Raw genomic sequence first — 10,982 nt, 5'->3', positions numbered from 1 at the left:
AGAGAAAGTTTGTGAATTTTTATCTGAAGAAATTCATTTTTGGGGATAAAGTTTGTAATTCGTTATCTGAAGAAATTCATTGAAGATCACATCTTGAAGATTATATCTGAAGATCGTTGTTGATACTGTTCTACATTGTCAAAAAAGAAGATCGTTGTTGTTCTACATGCGAGGGGGAGAATGTCAGAAAATTTTCTCAACTAACGATCGTCTGAAGTTCTCAAATTGAAGATTGTTTTGAAGAAGTCATAAAGAGCTTAAAGTGAAAAAGTTCAAACAAGATTCAACGCGTGCAAATTCTTTCAAGCCTGAATACAAAGGGGGAGAATGTTAGAATTGAATTTCAGTGTTAAATTGTATTCGTCTTGAAAGTTACTATTGTCTATAATAAAAATAGACATCGTGTTTGACTTTGTATGTACTTTGAGTTTGACTAGTGGGTTTCATCTTTGACCCTATATATAGTTTAGTCTTAGTATAATTTTGGTAAGAACTTCATTGTAAAATCAGTTACGTAATAATAGGTTTTGACCAAACTTTGATGGTTTGACTTTCTCTCTCATCTCCTTCCATATTGTTCTTGAATGAAAATCAAATCTGTCATGGATTATTGAAGGTTTATTGAAGATTGATCATTAAAGTGGACTTACAGTTTGCGTTTGTTAATTATCTCATAAGCAGTTTTATTTAATATTTTGACAATGATCGTACTATTTTGGGTGAAACATGCAGTAGATACAACTTCAACCCATAGATAAAGAGGTAAGCCAAAGTATGCAAGCATTGTTCGTGCAATTTCGACTAAATTCTGATTTCTTCTTTCAACAACTCCATTTTGTTGCGGAGTTCGAAAAGCAGAAAAATTATGAGAAATCCCGACAAAGTGAAGAAAACTTTGAAGAGTCTCATTTTTTTTTATTAACCTGGATATCCAACTCGCTATACGAGCCGACTAATTCTAGAGTGACCACTTGCTTTGCAGATAGTCAAAAGTCGCCGCATTTGAACCTCCGTGGCCACAAGGGGATTTTTATTCCTCCTTGGATTTGAATCTAGGACCTTCATGTACTTTTGACTTTTGGAGCCAAGCTCAAACCAATCAGCCACCACCCTTGTGGTTAAGAGTCTCATTTTTTAATTCAGTGTCGTTGTCACTTCGGATTTTTTACACTGGAATTTGTAAAAGAACTTGAATGCGCTTTATAAATGCGATAATCAGTTCTGGCGCATCAGACTTGACTCTTACAAACTCTAGCCACGTATATCTGGAATATTCGTCGACCATTACCAAAATATACTTTTTGCCTCCCATAGATTGAGTCCGCATAGGTCCACACAAAACCATATGTATCATTTTGAGTGGAGATTTTCATGACGATTCAGTCTTTGCCTTATAGGAACTTCTGATCATCTTTCCTATTTCACATGCTGAGCACAATGAATCCTTGTCAAATCTCAGTTCTAGTAGGCCTACAACAAGATTTTTGCTTACAAGTTTATTAATATCATTGAAGTTCTGATGAAATAATCTGCGATGCCATATTCAACTGTCTTATTTTGTAGTCTTAGAGACCAAACAAATAGGCCAAGAAGCATTCAGAGTTGAAAAGTTCACAGCATACAAATTACCATAACTTTCGGCTCGAATAACTTCAGTTCCATCCGAATATATGATGGTACAACCTTTAACAAGGAATTTGACGTTAAATCCATTGTCACAAAAATGGCTTATACTGAACAGATTATGCTCTAGTCCTTTGACATAAAACACTTTCTTTATCATCACAGTGTCATTGGATAATGTGCCATATCCTTTCACGTATCCTTTTTCTTTGTTTCCGAAAGTGACTGTTTCACCAGACTTTTCTTTAAACTCAGTCAAAAAGTATGTGTCGTGTCATGTGTCTTGACCATCCAGAGTGTATGTACCACACATGACAGTCCTGTAAACACAATCACTCAGATTTAGATACCCATTTCATAATGAGTCCTTCTGGGTTAGAAGTCAGGTTAGTAAATACGGATTTAATGTGCCATTCATACTTTTCTTAAGAACCCATTTTCAAACAAATTTTACATCCACAAAATATAGTTCCTCTTTCTTTGAAAAACTTTTCTTTTGACCATTTTTCTTATTAGCACGTGAACCATTTATAGCTTTTGATTTATGTGAAAGGTCTGATAGAGATTCAGAATTCTTAGATCTAATGTGCTTTTTGCACTTGACATTTATGGCGAAAGAATTTGAACCACAATAGTTGCAGTGTAAATGCTTAGGTGCCAAAGATAAAACATATGAATGTGAAAAAAAATTTAGATTTCTTCAAATCTGCTTTTAGATTACATTTCATCTTTTGCATGAGGAGTACATTTACAACTATTAAAATTTATGAAGTGCAACATGCTAGGGTTCTAGGCATCCAAAGTGGAAGGCTAGCTTCTTTCAAGAAAGAAGATAATGTCTAATATTAAATTTGATTTTTGTGTAACTTAGATCTCAGAAGTAATTTCAAATGTGTAATTCCAAATGTGTTTCACAAATTATTGCCAAATCCAAAATCAATTCTTGAAGAGCATGCCAAATTTAGGTTTCACATAATAAAAAATTCCAAGAAATAAAAATCTCGAGAAAAAAATTGTGAAATTCAAAAGCAGTTTAAACCCTTTTCATTTAGAATGTTTTTGTCGTTTATCGTTTATATTTCATAATTATATCTGAAACAAATAAAATCAAATCATAGCAAAATGAAAAATCAATAGGAGAAAACATAAGGCAATTAAACAAAGACAAGTCGGAAAAAATTAACCATCAATAAAACAATCAAACCCTTTTCATTTCGAATTCTCTTACCATGTCTCAGCACCCAGGATATGCGTCCTTCCATAAACCCCTAATTTACACACTCTCTCGATCTCCAATTGATTTCTAGATACGAGGAATCGGGGAAAGATCGGGGTTCAAGCTAAGTAGGTATGGGCAATCGCAAATAATTTAGAGAAAGAACCAGAGCCTCGTCAGAACAAGAATGTTTGAGTGATTTGTATTTTTTTTTTGTTGCTAAAAGTGAGCGTGTTCCATAAGGGTGCATTTGGAACACTGGACAGGACATATACCAGACCAGAACAAAGATTATTGTTTCATGTTTGACAGGATGTTATGTGGAATAAATAGGAAGACCATGGAACAAGGTGAAACTGACCTATATTTTACCAATATAACTTTAAAATAAAACCTAATTATCTTCTAAAACATCAAATACACATCATTCTTTACATTTTATTCATTGTATTTTATGCATTTTAAACTTTTATCTTACTGTTTTCAAAATATTTTTTTTACTCTTTATATACTTTGATAAATTTATGTAATTTACTAGATATTAATAATAACAAAATAATATAAAAAAGTATAAAATAAAAATATGAAAACTATGTAAACTTTTTATTTTTGTGTCATTTTAATCGACTTGACGAAAATTTTCTAATGATATATCTTGTTATGAAAAATATTTATTTTATTATAGTTTAATCAATTACGTAAATTAATTCAAATATATAAACAACTCATTATGGATAAATTTGTTGTTTTATCCTATCCTATTCCATCTTACCAAATGTTAAGTTGTTATGTCTTATTCTTTTTTTGTTCAATCATATCCTGTCTGGATACTAAACACACTTAAAAGGGCATGGATGAGATGGAAAAAAAATTCACTTAAGGGTACAACACCATCTAACCGGCTTAGCAAATAAGTCATTGTCTGAGCAATGACGAAGGTCGAACAACCCTATATGACTGAGTGAATAAGTCATATATCATATATAACCCTTAAGTTGTTACCGAGTAACCTCTAAGTTCAGATGCAGAATAATCGTTGATCTTTATTAATATGACGGAATATACAACCATTAAAAACTAAAATAAACTCCAATTCTTATTTTTAAATATAAAATATATAAATTATAAACAAGTTATACTATTCATATTAATATTTTTTTTGTTTTTCTTCACCGACTAATCAAAATAGCAAGATATATCGAACTACCATTTGTAATTTCTATTTTGTCGAAACATAAATTAAGATTCTTTTCAAAAAATCATATTAATTCTAGGGGGTGTTTGAGATTGCTTATTTGAAACAACTTATGATTTTCTACAAAAGCACTTGTCAACTTATTATAAGTCATAAAAGTTTAACTTCTTTAAAAACTTTTTATTACCGGTATAAGTTGTTTATCCAAACTCTCAAAAGTGTTTATTAACTGTATCACACCGAAATAAGTCAATAAATTGTTTTTATAACAATCCGGAACACCTGCTTATTATTGATTTAAGCTAAAGACGTATATAACATGGATACACAACTAATTTATTTCAATACAAATAAATACTATTTTACAAGATGCTTAATTAATTTTTTGGGGTATTTTTTTATTTTGAATTATTAAAAAATTGATTGATGATTTGTATTTATAAAAGGAATTAAATCAAATTTCATGTGGTAACAATGATTAGAAAATACTTGTAAGATTGTAATATTTAATTCCTAACAAACATGGTAACGTTTAAAATTTGGAGTGTATAAATGGGCCCAAAACTAATTTTATCATAATATATTTATACTTATATAATTATAGAGACAGGTAATGTATTTGTAGTTCCAGTCTTCTCTCCCTCCCCCCACCCCTCTCTCTCTAGGGTTTCCAGAAGCGCCGTTTTTGGTTGTTTGTTCGCTTATCGGGGAGAGTGTTTATCACTTATTCTTCAGGTAATTCGGGTTGTTAAACCTCTTCTTACTATTTTAATCAATTTGGTAGGTTTCGATGTACGCTGAAATTTCAATTTTTCGACGTATTCATACGATCTCTGCTTTTCAGTCCAATACTTCATGTTTGATCCTTGCGTATTTCAGAATCGAACTGTTGTAACAGTCATGAATCGTATTTGGGCACTATTTCCGTTGCCATGCGTTTATTCAAATGCGTTTAGATCCGTAATCTGCCTATTTTTTATGCTTGTATTGGACCGTCCTTGGTTGCAGTAGATTTGTTTCGACAAGAAAATGGAGGCTTTTTGGCTTCGTAAGACTTATGCATCACTTTTTAGTCTATTATGTATAGCTGTAGTTATGGTTTCTTATATGGTTGTCACAACTGCATAGATAATTAGGCGGATGGTGGTATGGTGATGAATTGGTTTGTTAAATGGATATGTGTTTAGAATCTGATATTGATGCTATATATGTTTCTTGACGTATACAACAACTAACCCAATTGGCAAAAGTTACTTCACTGTTACCCCTGTCTCTTATGGTGGTTATATTAGAAACCTATTGATTTAAACCATGTGCTTATTTTGGGATAGGTTGTATATTGATTTCTGACCTAAAAGATTTCTGTCCAGAGTCTGTTTTCCAGGGATGAAGTAAAACCTTAAAGAGTCTCTCCTTCTGTGTTTCACAATGCTTGTCTAGTTTTTCCAATTTCATTTTTTTGTAATGTTCTTCAAAGTTGATGCATCTTTTGTTATGAATGCTTAGTTTCTCTCTATTTAAATCATCAGTTGCCGATTTTGTGATGAAACAGTTATCTGAAAGAAAATATGGCAATGGAAGTTACCCAAATTCTGTTGAATGCACAATCAGTTGATGGATCTGTTCGGAAGCATGCCGAAGAAAGTTTAAAGCACTTTCAGGAGCAAAACCTAGCTGGGTTTCTATTATCTCTTTCTGGAGAACTTGCTAGTGATGAGAAGCCTGTTGACAGTCGGAAATTGGCTGGTTTAATTCTTAAGAATGCCTTGGATGCAAAAGAGCAACATAGAAAATTTGAGCTTGTCCAAAGATGGTTATCACTAGATGTGGGTGTTAAGACACAGATAAAGACATGCTTGTTACAGACACTCTCTTCTCCTGTCCATGAGGCACGATCTACTGCATCACAAGTGATAGCTAAAGTTGCTGGTATAGAGCTGCCACAGAAACAGTGGCCAGAGCTTATTGGTTCATTGTTATCAAATATTCACCAGGTCCCAGTTCATGTCAAACAAGCCACTTTAGAAACTCTTGGATATTTGTGCGAAGAAGTTTCTCCGGACGTTGTAGAACAAGATCATGTTAATAAAATACTTACAGCTGTAGTTCAAGGTATGAATGCATCTGAAGGTAGTAACGATGTCAGGCTTGCTGCTACACGAGCATTGTATAATGCTCTTAGTTTTGCTCAGGTGAATTTCTCTAATGATATGGAGCGGGACTACATTATGAGAGTTGTTTGTGAGGCAACCTTATCACCGGAAGTGAAAATCCGGCAGGCAGCTTTTGAGTGTTTGGTGTCCATATCATCAAGTTACTATGAGAAATTAGCTCCATACATCCAGGATATTTTCAACATTACTGCCAAGGCAGTGAGGGAAGATGAGGAACCAGTTGCTCTACAAGCCATTGAATTTTGGAGCTCAATATGTGATGAAGAGATAGATATCTTAGAAGACTATGGGGCTGACTTCACTACTGCTGATTCTGATGTTCCTTGCTTTTATTTCATCAAGCAGGCTCTTCCTGCTCTTGTTCCCATGCTGTTAGAGACACTGCTGAAGCAAGAAGAAGATCAAGATCAGGATGAAGGTGCTTGGAATCTTGCCATGGCCGGGGGAACGTGCCTTGGTTTGGTTGCACGAACAGTTGGAGATGATATTGTTCCACTTGTGATGCCCTTCATTGAAGAGAATATAACGAAACCTGATTGGAGGCAAAGAGAGGGCGCGACTTATGCCTTTGGTTCCATCTTGGAGGGTCCATCACCCAATAAGTTAACTCCTCTTGTTAACGTTGCTCTAAATTTCATGCTCACAGCTTTAACCAAAGACCCAAACAACCATGTGAAGGACACAACAGCTTGGACCCTTGGAAGAATATTCGAGTTTCTTCATGGTTCAACCATGGAGACATCCATCATTACCCCAGCTAACTGCCAACAGATCATCACAGTTCTTCTCCAGAGCATGAAAGATGCTCCAAATGTTGCTGAGAAAGCATGTGGTGCTTTTTATTTTCTTGCCCAAGGTTTCGAGGATATTGGTCAGTCATCTCCCTTGACTCCCTATTTCCAAGAAATCGTCCAATCCCTTCTGACAGTTACTCATAGAGAAGATGCTGGAGAGTCTCGATTGAGGACTGCAGCTTACGAAACATTAAATGAAGTTGTCAGGTGTTCCACTGATGAAACAGCTCCCATGGTGTTGCAGCTTGTTCCTGTCATCATGATGGAACTCCACAAGACTCTTGAAGAACAAAAGCTTTCTTCTGATGAGAGACAGAAGCAGAATGAGTTGCAAGGCCTTCTTTGTGGGTGCTTACAGGTTATTATTCAAAAGCTAGGATCATCAGAACCAACTAAGTATGTCTTCATGCAGTATGCAGATCAAATTATGAGTCTTTTCCTTAGGGTTTTTGCTTGTCGAAGTGCAACTGTTCATGAGGAGGCAATGCTTGCGATAGGAGCCCTTGCCTATGCAACAGGGTCAGACTTTGCAAAGTATATGCCAGAGTTCTATAAGTACCTGGAAATGGGCATTCAGAACTTTGAAGAGTACCAAGTGTGTGCTGTGACTGTAGGTGTGGTGGGTGACATATGCAGGGCTGTGGAGGAGAAGGTGTTACCATGGTGTGATGGGATCATGACCCAACTTCTTAAAGACCTAGCAAGCAACCAGTTGCATCGATCAGTGAAGCCACCAATCTTTTCATGTTTTGGTGATATTGCACTGGCAATAGGAGAGAACTTTGAGAAATACTTGATGTATGCTATGCCTATGCTCCAGAGTGCAGCGGAGCTATCCTCCCATACATCAGGCGCTGATGATGAAATGATAGAGTACACCAATCTCTTGAGAAATGGCATATTGGAGGCCTATTCAGGGATTTTTCAGGGTTTTAAGAACTCTCCTAAAACTCAGTTGTTAATTCCTTATGCCCCACACATTATCCAGTTCCTTGATCTGATTTATATGGAGAAAGACATGTGAGTACATGTTTCTACTTGTGATGCTTCATCTATGAATGTTTGTTTATTTGGTTTCTGACATGTGTTCATACTTTCAGGGATGACGTGGTGATGAAAACTGCAATTGGAGTCCTTGGAGATCTAGCCGATACACTCGGAAGTAATGCTGGGTCTCTAATTCAGCAATCTCTTTCGAGCAAAGACTTCTTGAATGAATGTTTGTCTTCAGATGACCATTTGATCAAGGAATCTGCGGAGTGGGCCAAGTTGGCCATCAGCCGTGCTATTTCTGTTTGAGGCTTCTTCCATTTAGTACATACATTTTTCCCTTTTAATTTAGAAGTCCCTGCATGCATATGGGTGAGTCGAGTCGGGTCGGGTCCGTCTGTCTGGTCGTCTTACAATGTTGGTGACAGCTTAAGTTGTTTTGAAGCTGTTGTGGGGATTTCATCCGGGGGGTAATGGTGGTGGCATTATGGTCTTGGGTGGTTGGGGTAGGGGAGGAAAATCAAATTATCTGTCTAAACGACCCCATTTCATCCTGGTGGTGGTTCTGGTTGTATGAGTCGGTCAATTTTGAGTCTTGCATTGGTCCAGGTGGGACTGGGTGTTTGTTTTCTATATACTCAAGTCAGGGTGCATACATTTTAGGAAAACCGTTATATTTTGCATCATTCATATTTTTTTCTTTGTTGATTCATTTTGTTTTGTTATTCTCTCATTTGGAGGGAGCAATTTTGAGTCCATGCATTGGTCGGTCGGTCGGTCAGTCCTGTGTCTTGTTTATCATAGTCGGATTGCATCATCGTCATCTTGTTTCATATTATATATCCATGCTGCCAAAGAAAGAAGGGGCGGGCCAGATTACATCGAAAAGGTGTTTGATTCAGTTGGTAAGTATATATATATATATAATATATATATATATATGATGATGATGATGGTGATGCCTTGAAAGAAAACCTATTTTGATTCTGTATCCTGCTGCTGGGAATACAACTTCACAACTTGTGATGATGATGGTGATGATGTCAGAATTGAAATAGGATGGTTGGTGGATTGGAGGGAGAAGAGGCATTTCATTTTGTAAACTTGCCTCAGTTATTATTATTCTTTTTTGGCTCTAAACCATATGGATTCCTGTGAATGCAAGAATTCTATTGTGTAAATCTTGATTTTGTTTTTATTATGCTTTCCTATATTCATCTGTATTTGCCTTCAATTTTTCATAATTGACTGAGGGGTGGTTTATCAAACGCTTATCTGGATAAGGCTTACCAAGTCATATAACCTGACCAAATACATATAGCAAGGACCAAGAATATTACCTAGTAAAAGTGAAGACAAGGATCGAGAGTCTTTCCTGGTAACTGGCAATTGAGGACGACGATTTTTACCATGGCGAGTGCTTACCGGGTAAGTTATTAAATACGTTACTGTTTTGGTGGATTAAAATCTTATTTTGTAAGTAATTGACAATGTTGAATTTTATTAATAAGCACTTAATCTGGATAATTGTTTGGTAAACGGTTCCTAAATGTTTGTTGGTGTAGGCGAATCCTAACTTCCCTATTTTACCCTCTACTCAAGGATTTACCCGGTCAAAGGTTAGATGCATATATTTGTTTTGTGCTTGGGATGATTGTACATCTTGAATCAACCAAACCAAATGGTGGAGTGGAGTTGATATAAATTTCATTAGAGCTTATCTCAAAATTACGTTAAGGATTTTTTTAGGGTGCGTTTGGTTTGCAGGATTGTTTTTAATGAATTTGGATTGGATTGGATTGGATTGGATTGGATTTAACATCTTTTATTGTGTTTGGTTTGTAGGATTTGGAATGGATTTGAAATCCATTCTTTTATAATTCATGTTTGGTTTGTAAGATTTGGATTGAGATTTTTTTTTTTAATAATTATTTGTTTGTTTTATAAAGAATTTCTTTTTATTGATAAATTACCTTTTTGATATCAATTTCTTTAAAATTGTATATTTTAGTCACCAAATCTCTTTCAATTTCTCAAAACTATATATTTTAACTAACAAACCTATTAATTCAAAATATATATTTAAACACCAAACATGTTCATCCAAAATACATATTTAACCAATAAACTTGTTAATCCAAAATTCATATTTAATCACCAAACTTATTAATCCAAAATGCATACTTAACCAACAAACCTGTTAATCCAAATACATATCTAACTACTAATTGTTCTTCCAAAGACACATATAGCCACCAAATTTTTTCATTCATTCAAAACCCAATTCACATAAGCTTCCCTATCTGCTTTTTGCAAGTCCCAAAACATGTTCACTTTTTCAGGATCGTCTCTTATCATTAAAATTACTTTAAACTTCTCTGGTTGGGCCAATGTCTGCATTTTTGAGATCTCAGAAGTGATCATCGAACGTTTCTTATCAAGTTCTTCTCGTTCGATACCCTTGTTAAGTTTGTTCGCGATTTTCTCCAAGTTTACTAACCGCATTCCTGAATATGTCAGCCATGGGATCTACTCGACGTTTTCTCTTCTTACCACGCCCACTTGAAGTTCTTTCAAATTGCATATTTGCATTGCCACCTTGAATATTGCTAGTTGCCATCACACCATTAGACTCGTCATTCATGTATTGTGTTTGATCTTCTATACGCACCTCTTCTTCCGCCTCAACAAAATCTCTTGCTCTATTTCCTTGAGTCCGATCTTTTCCAAATACAATACAAAGATCCTCATAAAATGGATACGCTTTGTTCTTCCATTTTCCCGCCCTTTTATGGACCTATTTCATAATAGAATAACATAAATATGCATATAACCATGATTATATATTACGCAAATATAAATAACAAGTTTTTTTAGCATGTACCTGAAGATACAACTCCCAAACTTGGTCTTCAGCAACCACACAATGCTTTACACTATCGTATCCGAAGCCGCTAGTATATGAACCACTTATCATGTCATGCACAACA

At 35.2% G+C, this 10,982-nt stretch overlaps 2 protein-coding genes across 3 annotated transcripts in view; one reads left to right on the top strand and one right to left on the bottom strand.

Annotated features, from left to right (window-relative positions):
- The first annotated feature begins 4,688 nt into the window (after window positions 1-4,688).
- Window positions 4,689-8,880, top strand: LOC112526116 (importin subunit beta-1). Of its 2 annotated transcripts, none has more exons than XM_025136504.1 (3): window positions 4,689-4,769; window positions 5,587-8,022; window positions 8,103-8,880. In XM_025136504.1, the coding sequence occupies exons 2-3, from the start codon at window positions 5,603-5,605 to the stop codon at window positions 8,299-8,301; spliced, it is 2,619 nt and encodes an 872-aa protein (XP_024992272.1). In that variant the 5' UTR covers window positions 4,689-4,769; window positions 5,587-5,602; the 3' UTR covers window positions 8,302-8,880. The 2 variants fall into 2 exon arrangements, with proteins under 2 accessions (XP_024992272.1, XP_024992273.1); XM_025136505.1 differs by lacking the exon at window positions 4,689-4,769 and having other exon boundaries at window positions 6,071-6,146; window positions 6,227-8,022.
- A 1,377-nt stretch (window positions 8,881-10,257) lies between these two features.
- LOC112524861 (uncharacterized protein At2g29880-like) overlaps window positions 10,258-10,982 on the bottom strand; it is a 1,233-nt gene continuing 508 nt past the window's right edge. Inside the window, exons 2-4 of the mRNA XM_025134807.1 lie at window positions 10,877-10,946; window positions 10,493-10,789; window positions 10,258-10,386 (exon numbers count right to left, since the gene is read on the bottom strand). Of these exons, the coding sequence (XP_024990575.1) occupies window positions 10,258-10,386; window positions 10,493-10,789; window positions 10,877-10,946 (496 nt within the window). The remainder of the gene's footprint in view (window positions 10,387-10,492; window positions 10,790-10,876; window positions 10,947-10,982) is intronic.

Source organism: Cynara cardunculus (genome assembly GCF_001531365.2).
Source record: "Cynara cardunculus var. scolymus isolate 2C chromosome LG 13, CcrdV1, whole genome shotgun sequence".
NCBI classification, from domain to species: domain Eukaryota; kingdom Viridiplantae; phylum Streptophyta; class Magnoliopsida; order Asterales; family Asteraceae; genus Cynara; species Cynara cardunculus.
The sequence above is the reverse complement of the archived record's forward strand: the minus strand, read 5'-3'. Positions and strand labels throughout refer to the sequence as shown.